The 15,333-nt window shown below is 60.4% G+C and overlaps 3 protein-coding genes across 4 annotated transcripts in view; 2 read left to right on the top strand and 1 right to left on the bottom strand.

The window, feature by feature from the left end:
- Nucleotides 1–1,072: 1,072 nt before the first annotated feature.
- On the bottom strand, nt 1,073–7,286 carry DDX54 (DEAD-box helicase 54). Its single transcript, XM_065646364.1, has 20 exons — nt 7,235–7,286; nt 6,434–6,572; nt 6,296–6,366; nt 6,033–6,218; nt 5,892–5,941; nt 5,740–5,781; nt 5,410–5,505; nt 5,147–5,268; nt 4,937–4,998; nt 4,652–4,783; nt 4,148–4,358; nt 3,566–3,700; nt 3,092–3,313; nt 2,649–2,722; nt 2,338–2,544; nt 2,087–2,232; nt 1,897–2,010; nt 1,716–1,820; nt 1,429–1,532; nt 1,073–1,348 (listed from the first exon to the last, which is right to left on the bottom strand). The coding sequence occupies exons 1-20, from the start codon at nt 7,274–7,276 to the stop codon at nt 1,125–1,127; spliced, it is 2,484 nt and encodes an 827-aa protein (XP_065502436.1). The 5' UTR covers nt 7,277–7,286; the 3' UTR covers nt 1,073–1,124.
- RITA1 (RBPJ interacting and tubulin associated 1) lies at nt 7,275–10,107 on the top strand. The gene is given in 3 exon segments (XM_065646365.1): nt 7,275–7,307; nt 7,309–7,577; nt 8,324–10,107. Coding segments are annotated over 3 exon segments (846 nt in total). The 3' UTR covers nt 8,868–10,107.
- A 1,872-nt stretch (nt 10,108–11,979) lies between these two features.
- The window catches only part of TPCN1 (two pore segment channel 1), a 45,743-nt gene continuing 42,389 nt past the window's right edge, over nt 11,980–15,333 (top strand). Inside the window, exons 1-2 of one of the 2 annotated variants that reach the window (XM_065646461.1) lie at nt 11,980–12,077; nt 12,249–13,186. In XM_065646461.1, coding sequence (XP_065502533.1) covers nt 13,075–13,186 — 112 coding nt within the window. In that variant the 5' untranslated portion in view covers nt 11,980–12,077; nt 12,249–13,074. Of the gene's footprint in view, nt 12,078–12,248; nt 13,187–15,333 lie in introns of those variants that run through there. The other variant, XM_065646463.1, reaches the window with a different exon arrangement.

Consider the following 15,333-nt stretch of genomic DNA (forward strand, 5'->3'; position numbering starts at 1 on the left):
CTAGGAGAGAGGAGGGGAGGAGGATCATCAGGGAGGGATTTAGTCCTTCCTTTTGTGTTTTCAGCACTTGTATAACAGGCACCAGCCCCGGCCTCTGAGCTCCGTTCAGGGCTGGGGTTCTGGCGGCAGATGGGCAGGAGCAGAACTGGTCCGTGTCCCTTTGGGCAGCGGAGGGGCTGGTCTGCGTCCACTCGGTGCAGGGGCTGCGAGGGGCTCAGGGCTCCAGCACACAGAGGTAGGTGGCCCAGGGGCCGCAGGTCACCTCCTCCACGCACAGCCCTGCGGCCACCGGGGCCTCAACGTGGCGTGGCCGGTCAGAGCTGGCATCGTCCTCGTGTCCCCGCTGCCCGTGTTTCCCTGCAGACACCACAGTCGAGCCGTGATGTGGCCCTGGGGCATTGGCCTGTGCAGGGCAATGGGTCGCCAGGTTGGGAGTGGGGAGGAAATGCGGGTGTACCCCTGTGGGAACAGCAGGATGTGCAGCTCCAGCTAAAGGGCCTTGGACAGATTATACAGAAATGTGTTTTTTATGAGTGCAAGAAGTGATAGCCCAGGCCAGTGAGAATGATATCTCACATCGGAAAACCACCCCCATGTATACAATATGTGAACGTTGGGCGTGTGGATGAGCGGGTTGGAGCGCCGCCCACAAGATATGCATGGGAACGTGACTGAAAACAGTCACAACGTGAGCGTGGTGTGTTTGGAATAACGTTTTTTGAAAAAACTGTCCAACCTCTTGGTCCAGCCCTGTATCCATAAACATATAAATAGAGAACTGTTAAGAAAAGAGAGCTCACCTCTGCCTGGCTCTGCTCTCGCTGCTGACAAGAGCTCTGTGCCTGTGCGTCTGTATGAATCGTTCTTGTTGCCGCAGAGGAAGGGGGAGCTGCCGCTCACATTCTGGCTGTTGGTATCCCCAAAAGTGTCTCCTGTCAAAATATAACCCAGTGTGGCCCCGCAGCACCCACTTGTTTTAGGACTGCGCCTGGGGGCGGTGCAAGGGGGTAAGAATTACCCCCAGCATGACACTTGTAGGAAGGACAAAAATGAGTCAGGATGCAAAACCAGCCAAATATTTAATATCTCCTTTCTGGGCAGCCGCGGGGGCACGGCCCCCTCCTCTACACCCTCTTGCGCAGCTTGCCCTTCTTGGCGACCCCCACCCTGCGCCCAAACGCCATCTGGCGCAGCTCCTGCACCCGCTGCCGGTTCCTGGCCTTCAGGCGCTTCAGCCCCCCGCTCTGCAGGAACCGCTGCTTGGCCGCCTTCTTGCGCTGCTTCAGGATCTGCTGCTTGTTCTTCAGCTCTGAGCGCACCCTGCCCTGCGCCGGGGGCTGCCCAGACCCTGCAGGGGGACACGGCCAGGCTCAGGTCAGGGGACACAGCGAGGTGGCGGGGGAACGACGTGGGGCTCCCGGTACTCACCGTGCCCGCGCCGGTGCTTCCCTCGGAACTGCTCCCTGCCTCTCTGGTCATCCTCATCGTCGTCCCGCTCGTCAACCTTGTATTTCTGCTTCCACTTCTCATAGCTGGGCCAGGGGGGTTAAGGGAACATGCAGTGACTCCCCATCACTTGGTTCCCCATCGCTCAACCCATCGGGGATTCAGACCAGCCTCCCTGTCCAGGCAGGGGACGGATCCCCAGAGCCAGGGACAACGTCCAGCCCTGCTGCCCCTCGCCCCCAGCCCTTGCCACAGCGCAGGCAGGATACAGGTTGTTCTTGTAGGAGCTGCTGATGTAGCGCCCGCTCTCCGTCCGCACCTTCTTCTTGCCCTCCTGGCCCGTCTGCCCCACAAACCGCTTCTTCTTGCGGTCCCTGTGGGAGACATGAGGGTGGTGGGACCCCCAGCCCTGATTTCCCACCCCCCAGCCCTTGGACAGACCCCACTCACCACTTCAGCAGCTGCTTGCTCTTGTTGAGGTTGTGGTTTTCATCACCCATGAGATCCAGGACAGCTCCGGCTGCCTGCTGCTCGAAGGGGCTGCCCTCACCGCCCACACTCAGCCTGCAAAGGGGGGCGATGAGAGCAGCGCCCCCGTGTAGGGCAGAGCAGGACGGTGGGAGGACACCTCCAAACTCACCCCCTCTCGCTCTCAAAGTCCTTGGGCCGGTACGGGATGTAGAAGTCCTCGTCCCGCTGCGCCGGCTGCCGCGGCTTTTTCCTGGCACCACCATCGCCCCCTCGGCCCCGTTTTCGCTTCTGGCCCACGACGGTGGAGAACACGTCCTGGGAGGGGACAGGGGATGCGATGGAAGAGCCATGTCCCCCTGACAGTCACTGCACAGGCCACCAAAACCTGGCACAGCCCAACAAACTCCTCATCCTCATTACCTGCAGGTTTTCCTCCTCTTCTCCTTCTCCTTCTCCCTCTTGGGGTGCGGGGGGGGCCGGGCACAGCCCCTGCCCTTGCAGAGCCGCTGCCCGCTTCTCCTGCTGCCCACGCTGGTACTTCTCGATGAGCGCACGGTCGTGGCGCCGCTTCGACCGCATCACGGTGCTGGCCGGTGTCCGGGACGTGGCGTTGATCTCGAAGATGGTCTGTTCCCGGGGCAGGGGCGTTGAGCCCCGGTGAGCTGCGCAGCCGGACGCACAGACCTTCCCTCCCACCCTGACCCAGCGCCCGAGGACAGCTCCCAACTCACCGCCTTGGACTTGTAGGTTTTAATGCTGTCCACGAGCTTCAGCCGCTCCAGCTCGGTGTCTTCGAAGCGAGCGCCTGCGGAAGGCACGGAGAGGGGCACAGCTCAGCTCCCTGGTGAGAGCCAGGCTCTTCTCGGTGACAACCAGTGATAGAACAAGGGGCAATGGGTGCAAACTGGAACACAGGAGGTTCCACTTAAATATGAGAAGAAACGTCTTCTCAGTGAGGGTGCCAGAGCCTGGCCCAGGCTGCCCAGGGAGGTTGTGGAGTCTCCTTCTCTGCAGACATTCCAACCCGCCTGGACACCTTCCTGTGTAACCCCATCTGGGTGTTCCTGCTCCGGCGGGGGGGTTGGACTGGATGATCTTTTGAGTTCCCTTCCAATCCCTGACATTCTATGATTCTGTAACGGCGTCCCGCCCCTTGGCGTCCCCAGGCACTCACTGAAGAGCGGGTGCATGCCCAGCTGGGACACGTCCAGCTCCTTCGCCCTCTTGATGGACTCGGGCGAGGGGCCGGGCCGGGAGCGCAGGTATTGCTTGTGGGCGTTCTCGGCGACGCGGCGCAGGCTGCGCAGCTCCAGCGAGCCCTCCTGGTCCGTCAGCAGCAGGCACTCCTCGTCGTCCACCAGGCTCTGGGGGACGCGGCCCAGCACCCCGTCGGCGTCTGCAGCCCGGGGGACACCGTGTCACCTCGCTGTCACCCACCTGGGGTGGTTGCAGCAGGCATGGCAGCAAAGCAGGATTAAACAAAGCAGAGCTTGACAGTGTTAATTCAGCATCCCCAACACCCCGTTTTCCCCAACCGCAAGACCACGAGCGCCAGCCCCGGCCAAGGATAAAACCCCGGTGGCCACGTGGCCGGTGTCCCAGCTTGGACACACGGCCACCCTGATGCCTGCAGCCGGGTCTGCCTCACCAGCCAGCATCTCCTGGGTGCCGGCGAGGACGAGCGGGCGCCCCAGGAAGAGGTGGAGGTCGAAGACGTAGGGCATTTCGTCGGGAGCCACCAGCGAGTAGGCAGTGCCGCTCCGGCCAGCGCGGGCCACACGACCTGGTACGGGGAGGAGCAGAGTGGGACACCAGAGGCCGTGACAGCCCAGCCTGTCCCCACACAGGCAAGGACCCGCTGGTGGCACTGGGAGCCCACGCAGGTGACATTTACCAGGTGGGCATGGCTGGCAAGGGGCTGTGGGGGCAAAGGGGAGCCCACTATGGTGTCACCCTAAAGGGAAGGCACCAGCCTTGTCCCCAGGGACAGTCCAGCTGGGAGCTCAGGGACATTCCTGCCCCTGCTTTGTCCCCGGCCTGTCTCCTGATGTCACAACACTGTCACCTCCTGCCCTAAAGACATCACCGCTGAGTCAGGGGCACCAGCGCCAGCCCAGCAGGGCATAGGGATGGGAAAAACAGGGGACAAGGGACAGCCCACTCACCCCCTCCCTGTCACCCCGAGGGACCCCAGCCCACGAGGACCCCCACGCAGGGCAGCGTCACCCACCGACGCGATGCAGGAACAGCTTGGCCTTGGCGGGGAAGCTGTAGTTGATGACGTTGTCCAGCATGGGAATGTCGAGCCCGCGGGCAGCCACGTCGGTGACAAGCAGCACCGGGCACTTGCCCTGGGAGAACTTGGCGATGTTGATCTTGCGGGCGGTCTGGTCCAGTGAGCTGTAGATGTGTGTGCAGCGGATGCCCTGGGCCGTCAGCAGCTGCGGAATGGGGGGAGAGAGATCAGATCCCACCTAGACATGCACCCTTAGCCATAGGACAGGCCCTCCAGGGCCCTGAGACCCCCAAATTCCCCTGCACTCCCCCCTTTTTCTGAGGGGTAGGTAGACAGACACAGCATCTCCACAATCAGATGCTTTGGAATTTCTCCCTCAACTCAGCAAAACAGAAGTGGAGAATCCCACAGATGGAGACCCCACGTGGGTCTGGAATGGGGCATCGGGCCCCCCCGGCAGCCTGGGGTACACGCTGGGCAACCCCAAATGCTACTTGCCTCCTTGAGATACTCCGTGTGGTGCTTGGTGGCCACGAAGACGACGGTCTGGTCCTGGGGCTTCACCACACTGCGGAGCAGGTGGAGCAGCACGGCCGGTTTGTCGTCCCCACGCAGATGGAAGAAAGCCAGCTGCACAGAAACCAGAGTTCAGCCCCTCCACATCCCCATGCCAGCCATCGCCACCCCTCCTGTCCCCTCCCCGCCAGCCCAGAGCCCCCGCGGGGGAGCTTACAGGGGGTGGGGGGCACACAGCCCGTCTGGAGCCCCCTCAGCCCCTCTCACCTTGAGCTGGTCGCTGAGCTTGGACTCCACATCCAGCCGGATCAGCATCGGTTCTGTGAGACCTGTGGGGTGTGGTGACACGAGGGACATGGGACCAGCCCCATCCCTCGGCTCGGGGACACCCGCTTGGCCCAGCCTGCGCTCATCTCAGTTTTTGCCAGTGTCGTGTCCCTGTCCCCAAGTCCCCCAGGTGTGCCCCACGCTCCGTACCAGCCCGGGCGAACTCGACGAGCAGCTTGGGCAGCGTGGCGGAGAAAAGAACGGTCTGGTGACAGTCCGGGAGCCGGGCGATGATCTCCTGCAGCTGCTCGGCAAAGCCCATCTCAAAGAGCCTGCAGGGGAGGGGACGCGGGACATGGCAGCGCCTGTTTGGCCTCTCCATGCCCAGCCCTGCCACCCCCCAGGGGAACCTCGCTCCCACCCCATGCATGGGGACACTGCCAGCCCTGGGGACACCCCTGTGCCCTGCTGACCTGTCAGCCTCGTCGAACACCACGTACTCCACGGTGTGCAGCTTCAGCTTCATCTCCACCGCCACGTGCACCAGGCGCCCGGGGGTGGCGATGATTCTGTGGGGACAGAGATGGTGATGAGACCAGGCCGGGGGGAACAGTGTCCCCACACCCTCCTGGGTGCAGGTGCCAAATGTGACTCATGGGGAGCAGGAGGAGATGGTGTCACCGAGGTGACACCAGGACGTGTCCACCAGGCACACTGGCTGTAAGCACTAGTGATATCCCAAGATGAGGGGTGGCTCTCAGGGATGTTTCCCCGCCAGGTCCCCTCCCCGTGTCCCCACTCACATGTCAGGGTTCTCATGCAGGGCAGCAAATTGATCCTCCATCCTGCGAGGAGGGAGAGAGGCTGGGGTGGTGCCGGGTGGCATGGGGCAGCTCAGCCCCTCACCAGCTTTTGGGGAGGCTTGAGGGGACACAGGGACAGGGGGACACCTTACTTGTCTCCTCCCAGGATCAGGGCTGTCTTCAAGCCTGTGAACTTGCCCAGCTGCACAGTGAGAAATGTCGTGTCAGCGGAGGGGAGTAAAACCAAACCCCTCGCCCCCGCTGCCCCCACTTGCCCCCATGGTCCCCCGTACCTCCTTGGTGAACTTGAGGGTCTGCAGGGCCAGCTCGCGGGTGGGCGAGAGGACGAGGGCGCGCGCCCCGGCCTGGCTGGGCGCCTTGAGCCGCTCGAACATGGGGATGAGGAAGCAGGCCGTCTTCCCGCTGCCCGTCCGCGCCATGGCCACCACGTCCCGGCCGCGCAGGATGGCGGGGATGCTCTGCGAGACACCGCCCCGACGTCACCGTCACCGTCCCGGTGCCCCGGGGTGGGGGTCCCGCCGCCCCCCGCGCTCACCTTCCTCTGGATGGGGGTGGGCACCTTGTAGCCCTTCTTCATGATGCCTTTGAAGACGGGGTAGCTGAGGCCTGTGGGGATGGGGACAGGTGAGGGGACGGTCCCCAGCCCAGGACAGCCGCCCCCCACGACACGTACCCATGGACTGGAAGCCGCCGGATTTCTTCTTCTTCTGGTTCTGCGCCCGCACCAGCGCCCGCGTGTCCGGCTCGGCCTCGGCGCCATCGGCGTCCTCCTCCTCGGCGGCGGGGAAGGCGGGGAGCGGTGGCGTGGGGACCTGGGGACAGCGGGGGACACGGCTGTGGTCACGGGCGTCCCCACGGTGCCAGGGCACTGCAGCTCGGCGGGAGGGGACACCAGTGCCGGGGACACCGTACAGGGGATACTGGCACCGGGGACACCAGCACTGAGGACACTGGGACTGGGGACATCAGTACTGGGGACACCGATACCGGAGACAGTGGCATTAGGGACACTGGACTGGGTACACTGCTACTGGGACAGCGGTACTGGGGACACGGGTACTGGGGACTGTGGCACATGGGGACTGGGGACACTGGTGTTGGGGACAGCAGCACACAGGAGCTGGGGACACCAGTACGGGGGACACTGGCACACAGGGGCTGGGGACAGCGGTACCGGGCACAGCAGCACACGGGGCCCCGGGGACACTGGTACCGAGGATGCCGGCACCGGGCACAGGGGACACCCCTGTACATGGGGATCGGGGACACGGGCACCGGGCACACCGGCACGTTGGGACCGGGGACACCGGCATCGGGCACAGGGGAGACCAGCACCGAGCACGGAGGACACCGGCACTGGGGACCGGGCACACCGGCACTGGGGACCCCGGTACCGAGGCCCCCGGCCCCGCGTGCCCCGGCGGCTCCGCCCCCGCCCCCCGGCCCCGCCCCCCGGCCCCGCCCCCGTCCGTACCGGCGCTCCCCGGGGCTGGCGGCGGGCGCGCGGCGGCGCCATGGCGGTAGCGGCGGCGGAAGCACGTGCGGGTGGGCGGGCGCGGAAGGGGCGGGTCTGTGCCGGTCCCGCCCCGGGCGGCCATGCGGGCGGCGCGGCCGGCACCGGGAGGCGGCTCCGCTCCCGCGCCGCAGCTGCCGCGGGGGGGCCGGGGCCGGGGCCGGGCCGTCCGCCGGGCCCGGGCGTCCTTCGTGGACGAGTCGCTGTTCGGCAGCCCGGGGGCCCGCCCGGCGCCGCCCGGCTTCGCTCCTCCCTGGGCGGCGGCGGCTCCCGGGGGCGGCCCCCGGCCGAGGAGTAGATGCAGGTGAGCGGCGGCTCGGGGGCGGCCCGGCCGCAGCCCCGGGGTCCCGGGGATCCCTCGGTCCCCGGGGTGGGTGCGCTGGGCCCGCCCGGGCGGCCCTCGGGGGGGCTGGGGTGAAGCTCAACCCGCCCCACGGACCCGCGGGGGTTTGTCGCCGTGAGGCCCCCGGTACCCCCGCCCTTTTGTTGTCCCCGAAGCGCGTTCGTTACCCGCTGTGCAGCAGCTGAATACACACGCAGAGTCGAGATACTGTTTTATTACGAGGTTGCACAATGTCGGGTGCTGGGTGATAAACCCACCAAGCCAGCACACCTTCACAGCACTGACATCATTTGCCCTTTTTAGTTGGGTTGGTACCTCCCCACGTTCTCCACTCTCCTTTCCAGGACCGCTCAGTAGTTTACATCTGGCCACACAATCATTTTCTTGTACTCTGCATGCTCTGGGTTGGGGTTTTCACTTGGGCAGGGGTCTTTGCTCCTCTGGGGGTGATTTTTAGTATTATAATGAGCAAAGTTCATCTAAAGGACACTCTGACAGTCTCAAGATATAAACTCGGCTAATTGCGCAGGCTCCAGGATGTTCACACTGCAAGGACAGGAAATAAGGTGTTCTTCAAATCACCCTTATCTATGTTAAAGAAGTGGACTGACCTGAAACTGGTCCGTTGATTTACACATCCTTGGGGTAGCTGATAGGGTTCATGCTTTTAAGTGGTACTGACTGCGCTTTCTCCTCACCCCACGAAGGTTGAGAAGTCACACTCCATCCTTCTGCGATGAGTCCTTGTTTGGTGCCAAGCCCGAGGGTCCGGCCTGGGCAGCTCCGTGGATGAAGAAGGAAGATGTGGCCAAGCTCCACGTGCTGCTCTGGAGCCCCCCGCCCGCCCCCCGACACCAGCCCAGCCTTTCCCCCCGCGCCCGGGAGACGCCGGTGAGAGCCGTCCACCCGCGCACCGCGGCGTCCCCGGCACCGGCAGCCTGTGATGCAGGCCGTAAGGACAAGTCCTACCTCTGGAAGTGTCCCGAGAGCCATTTGGGCTCTGAAAACCGCGGTGCTCCCCGCAGAGGACGTTCGCAGTCTCTCAGCCGGCTGAACCGCCCCTCGGACGGGCTCTGCCCGGCTTCAGACAACCCCAAGGCGGGCAGGTGTAAAAACCAGAGCCCGCTGACAGCCCCCACCACCCCCCGAGCCCCTCTGATGAGGGGGCGGTCGAAAAGCGTGTGTGGACCCCCCTTGGCCAGGAGCTCCACGGCAGCGGGTGGCTGCAAACCCAGGCCACCCTGGAAGTGATGCCAAACGTCCCCTGGACATAATTCCAGCCTTAATGTCCCGGAGGTGGGGCCCAACCTGCAGGGTGAGTCCTCAAGGACCCTGGGACCTCCCGTGGCTGCGAATGGAGGACAGGGACACCGCTCCACGTGGGAGGACAAGCCAGGAGCTGAGGGTGACCACAGCACCCGAGCGGGACGGCCTCGGTGGTGACAGCAGCTCCCGTGGACTGTCTGGTGGCCATCAGACGAGGTGCGGTAACGAGTCAGGTTCCTTCTGCCTGGGAATTCAGAGCAGCGGGACGCAGAGCTGCCCACCGTGGAGCTCCAGGGCCCACCCGGGAGTGGGACCGGGCGCAGGGACACCCGCAGCAGAGCCGCGGGGACAGGCAGGGCCTGAGCTCGGGTTTTGCTCCCGGAGCAGAAGGTGCCGCTGGGGTGGGGGTCCCGGTGGGGCTGGCCAGGGCGGTGAAGGTCTGCGGACGTGAAAGCAGTTAGGGCCTTCTCGTGTGAGGTGTTGGGGGCGCTAACGAGAATCTGAGCCTGCTCAGCTCTAATTTGGATGTCGGCACAGTGACATGCATCCTGTTAAGCCTGCAGGTCTCAACTGGTTTAGGAGAGAACCCGCAGTGTGGTTTGGACACTAGATGGAGACACGAGGGTTGTGGATTGACAGGAAAGCCAGAGCTCTGCTCCCTGGGAGATCAGTCAGATCCAGGGTGGTGAGTCACCAGCAAATGGGGGTAACCGCCCCAAAATCTGAGCAGCAGAGAACTGCAAAACTCAAAAGCAGGACACAAAGTGCAATGCTGGAGTGCTTGGAAGATGAAGAGAGATTTTATCTGAAAGTGGCTTGTATGGCCAGGGGTAGCCAGTTTACCACCACCACTGCTGTGTTCAGGCTTCAAGGAATCTATGGGGGAAATGAGAGCCCATCGCATCAGCCTCATGCTTTCCTGTCCCACGCTGGCCTGGGTTGTCACTGAGGGCTCCCAGGCCATCAGGGGGACAGAACTGGCAGTTTCTTGCTATTTACACCACAAGGACAGTGTTGGTTAAAGGATAAATGGGTAAAAATGGGTTGCTTGGATTTTATACTACAGTTCTCGCTTGCATTTGATGCTTTACTGCTGCCCTGTCCTCTCATTCTACCAGAGCTGTGCAGTGCGAGGGCAAAGAGATGCTCCGTTACTGCTGTGGAAGGCTGGTGCTTGTCTGGAGCAAATGCCAAGTGTGAATAAAATGAGATGGGGGAAATGTTGTGTTGTTTTCTAGCTCCGGAGTCACCCTGTGCTCAGCTCAGGTGAGGGTTGTTGATGCAAAGGCCTGAATCACAGCTGGGAATCCTGCCTGCTGCTGCTTTTATTTCTCATTTTTCTATCTGCTCAGCGCTGCGATAAATCACACTCTGTCTGCTGTTGACTCAGCCCATCTGGCAGCTGCCCAGCTTCCAAAATGAGCTGCGCCCGGCCCGAGGTGCTACAAACAACTCTAAAAGATGGTTTGATGTGTGGGCAGTATCACGTTTGGTCTGCTTAGCCCATACCAGCGCTCTGGTTTCTCAACACACACCTCACCCGATCTGCAGCAGCCTTGCTCCTCTGTGTTCTGCCCAGCGTTGCAGCCTCTCCAAACCAGCACAGCGCTTGGCAGGGGAGGTTTTGGAGCTGAGTCAGTGGCTGGGGAGAAGAGGCGGTTCTGTGAGGAAGCTGCTTGCGTAGTGGTGCAATTGTGCAGCTGCAGGGCTGCTTTCCACTGAAATCAGTGGAGCGTTACGATGGAGCAGGTACCCTCTGAAAAACAGCGTATACACCCTGCCAGGAGCTGTCAGGAGCCAGGTGATTACCCAACGCAGCCTGACCCAGCGGCACCGTGACAGGTTTAATCTCCTGCCAGTACCTTTCTGAGAGGTAACTGATTCTCAGTGCTCCGATACAAGTGTATTAGTTGTGTCCTCAGGTGCTGAGTGTCCCGCTGTAGCTCCATGCGCTCGCTCGGGGACACCCCGCAGCTCCTGCTTCTGTTGTTTCACGACTTCCCGCTTGCTCTGTGGATCCTGAAGCCTTTTGCACAGCTCTCGTGAGCTGTTTTTGAGATCTCTCCTCACTTTGTCCTCCTTGTAAATCCAGCCCCAGAGGGTGACACAAAGCAAGAAATACCACTGGGAAGGGGAGCGCACGCTGAGACATCAGGTGGGCAGAAGAAAGGTTCGTTTGCAAATGTGTTGTTAATTTAAGGCAGGACACCTCTGCTTGGGTAGCAAGGGGAATGTTCCAGTTGGACGGGAGCCTTACCTGCCCCTCTGTGACACTGACAGGAATCCTGCTGGTGGTGAAATGGGAGACCAGTGGCTTTATGGGGCTGCAGCAGGCGCAGAGGGACTGTCCTGAGGGGCTGCCTGTGACAGAAACGCTCAGCCTGGACCAGTGGAACAGATTTATTCATTACACACTGGGCCGCTTGCTTCCAGCTTGACAACCCTTCACCTCGCCTGAGACAGAGGAGACCTCGGGAGCGTCGTGTTTCGCGATGGGGCCCTCAGCCTTCGCAGGGCTGCACCTGCCGCCTCCTGGGGCAGGGCCGGGTGGCTGTTCCTAAGGCCCCATCTCTTCCCTGCAGCCGCCAGAGCCTGGTGGGGCCTGGGCACAGGATCAGGCCGGGGCAGCGGCCCAGCCCAGGGCCCTGCGGGCCGGGGGGTCCCCTCGGGTGGGTCTCGCCGCTCCCGCGTCCCGCCGTTGCTAGGTAACCGCTCCGCTCACCTCTGACACCAAGGGCGGGGCCTCAACACAGCCAATGGCAGCCCGTGCTCCCCTCCCCGAGAGCCCGCCCTTTCCTTCCCGTGGTTGAGGCGTGATGCTGTTAACCTACGGCCACCTCGGGCCAATCAGCATTCCCGCTTTCTCGGAGAGGCAGCGCCGCTACCCAATGACGAGAGCAAGCGCGGGCGGGAGGAAGAGGAGGAGGCGGGAATAATCCGGATCGTCTCGCAGGGGATGAGCGCCGGCGGTGGGCGGGGCGGAGCCAGCCCGGAGCGCGGATTGGTGGGCGGGAGGGAGGCTCGGCCTCTCCGGGAGAGGCCCGCGTGGCCGCGGCCAATGAGAGGCGGCGGGGCGGGGCCGCGCGCGCCGGGCGCTGAGGCGGTGTCGCAGCGGCCGCGGGCGCCGGTTCGGCGGGGCCGGGTCGTGGTCGTGTCCGGGTGGCGGCAGCGGCGGGGGGACCCCGGGGGCCGCAGGCATGGAGGGGGGGCTGGCGGGGCGCAGGCTCACCCGGGGGCTTCGCAGAAGCCGGGGAGGGCGGTGGGGCCGGTTTGCGCGGGCTGGGGCCGGGGGGAGCCCGGGGCGGGGGCCGGGCCGGGGCCTGCACAGCGCGGTGACAGCCCCGTGTCGGTGTCCCTCTCTCCTAGGCCGCGGGACGAGCCCGGTGCCGGCCGCTCTGCTGCCCAGCCCTGAGTGTCCGCCGCCAAGGCTCGTGTCCCGGCCCTCGGTGCAGCCGTGCGGGGCGGCCCAGCCCGGGGCTCAGCAGCGGCTGCGGGAGATGCGGCCTCCGCCGTGACTTGTTCCCTGGCCACGGCCTGCGGGGGAAGAGCCGAGGAGAGCGGCAGCTGCGTGGTGGCACCGGTTGTGGAGCGCCCCTGTAACGCTGTCCAGGGCCTGCTCGATTCGTCTTTTCCTCCATCTCTTAAAGAAATCCACGACTTTGTGACAGTGCTGTGTCAAAAGCCCGACGGGAACTTCATGTGTGCAGACTCAAACTGGCCTCTTTGTCTCCCTCTTTCCCCTCCCCACCCGAAATCGAGGCATTTTGGCATGGCAGGGGAAAAAGCCATGTGTGACAGTGACACCTAGCACCATGCTGGTTCTGGGTGCGTCATGCCCGGCTGCTTCTTGTGCGGAGTGGTCAGGAGTTTGTCAAGAAGCACTTTCTTTTTCTTCCGTGCTGTCCTGCGAGCCCTGCACTGACTGGAGTCAGGAGCCCAGACCTGACCTTTTGAATTTACATTTTGCATCTTGAGTCTGGCATCCTGCACTGCTTTTCGAAAGCAAATAAGGAGATCCTTTTGTGAACTGTGGTCTCTAGAGATGGGCACCCGTACCTTTATATTGTTGTGTCTAGAAGACACCCCTGATGGAAGAATTTCTAGGGACACTTTTTGACATCCGCATTTTACAAGTGGAACTGAAAAAGGCGTTATTTAAAGTTCTTGGGGCAGGAGGCTCTGAAGGGGCAGGATGGCTGTGAGCATGGATGATGACGTCCCCCTCATCCTCACCCTGGATGACAGCGGCAGCGTCGCCTCAGCCCCTCTAGATGACCTGGATCGGGAGGAGCTGCCTAACGAAAGTAAGATTGCTTTGGTTTTTTCCTGCCTGCTCTGATGGCCTCGCTTGTTTTTCTCTTTGCAGTCGCCACTCTTTCTTGCGCGCGTCAGGACCTGGAACTCTCAGAGCTGTTATTCAGCATCCCAGAAGTGGCCTGAGATAGTCAGATCCAAAGTTACTTATTGTGTTGCTTGTTTACTTGCAGCACCCGTGTTACACTGAGAGGGCGGAGGACACCGGATAGACGGGTCCTACCGATGCCCTTTCTAACGCACGTTTTTTGTGGTTCCCATGTGACCTTGTTATCTTTAAGCTCGACTCTCCTTCCATGCCCCCTGGCCCAGAGTGTCTCTTTTTCTTGGCAGCGACCCGCTGTGCTGTACCCCTGGTGCAACAGCTGCAGTTAGGTCCTGTAGTGTTGTCCGAGTGCCACAACGCATCTGTCCTTTGCAACTGTTGTTTTGCCTATTTCTAGTTTACATTCTGATTTTTGCAAAAAGGAAAGTGATACATGTTGATAAATCCCTTTAGCAGCTTCATTGTATTCTTATCAAAGAACTTGGCGTGCTTTTAGACAATACATTCATACTCCTGTTAACCCCAGGTGTTTAGTGGGACAGAGCCAGCCTGTGAGCACTGGGAGAGGGGAAAACAGGAGCCACCATCTCTTAGAAGCAGCGCGTTCCCCTCAGCGTATCTTCCTTAAAGCCATCGCCCTGCGGTCGGCGAGATGGAAACAGTAGATGTATTGGAGCATGTGTAGAGAGTTTTTATTTCACGTTATTCCTCACTGAACGTATTTGAGCAGTTTTGTTCCACCATCTCTGACTTCCTGCTGACATTGCAGGTGTGTGCCCAGATCTGTGGGCATGATCGAGCCCTTTCTGCCACAAGCTTAACTTTGTAACGCATAAATCGTTTCCTGGCCTCGCATCCCTTTTTTCGACATTCTACCTCTATTCCATACTGACTCCGTGATTTGATTTCGCTCTTGCAGTCATATGAGTTCCCTTAATTTTCTCCTTCTGTGACTTTGTGAGTCAGTAGCAAGTTTCTGACAATCAAGATTCCTCCTTCCTCCTCCTTCTCTCACATCCCTGCCATACGCATCCCTGGCTAAACTGCCCACTTTCTCTAAGCTCTGCTGCATCGTTTCTCCGTCACATCTGCTTTATTGCATCTGTCTGTCAAAGTTTAGCTCTTGATTTTCAAGTTAAGTAGAAGAGAGAATGCTTTTTCTGTCCAGTAGTGTATTTATAGGCTTTCTTGTGACTAATTTTAATCATTCTTCTCTCATCTTTTTCTTCCACCTGCCTCCCATCCCTTTAAATAAGTTATGTGAGGTTTATCACTTGGTTAAAGCCAACATGATTGTGTTAAATCACAAGTATAAGAATGAACTTATTCATAAATAAAAATATTTCACAATCTGCTTCCCTTGAAATACAAGGAAATTATTTAGGGACCAATTTTGTGCTTCTTAAAAGATCGCTGTTTGGTTTTTGAGAACTCATTTCCTGGAAGTGTCTCTTGGTGTTGAAGAACCATTATTTTGGCTATGTGCTTTAATCACTGTTACAGTTGAATTTGCTGAAAAAATACAAAGCTTATTCTACACAAGTGATACGGAGTGATACGGAGCCTTCTGAAGTCAGTGGGTTCTGCAAGAGTGGGATGAAAGATGAGCAGAGGAGAGCTGGCACAAACAACTTGAAAGGCGGATTTATCTCTGAGAAGCGGGAAGCTTAAATTAGCGAGTGGGCAGACTAACGCCACCGCTTGCAAAAGTAGGCTTGTTTAAAACCCAGAACGTGTAGTCCAGCTTTCCTCTTCGCCTGCAAAGAAAATCTACTGTGAAATGCAGAAAAGTTGTGTCTCATGGAGGCTGTGAGGAATTCAAATGTTTCCGCTCCGCCTCTCCTCCTCTGCTGAGGGCTGAAATGACATTAACAGAACTGTATAATGTCACATTTTTATTCAGAGGCTTGTCTTTTTCAGGGAAAAGAGTTCGTGAGAAGTGCTTTTCAGGAGAGGGAGAACCTGCCAGGGTGATGATGAGGACGTGGGGACAGGGAAGGTCAGGAGGCTGTTTCCTTCTGCTTTTGGCTTCTTTATGCCTAAACTCTCACAATATTCAGCCAGAATTTGGAGGAATAGCTCACTTGTTAC

This window comes from Caloenas nicobarica, chromosome 16 (assembly GCF_036013445.1).
Source record: "Caloenas nicobarica isolate bCalNic1 chromosome 16, bCalNic1.hap1, whole genome shotgun sequence".
NCBI lineage: Eukaryota > Metazoa > Chordata > Aves > Columbiformes > Columbidae > Caloenas > Caloenas nicobarica.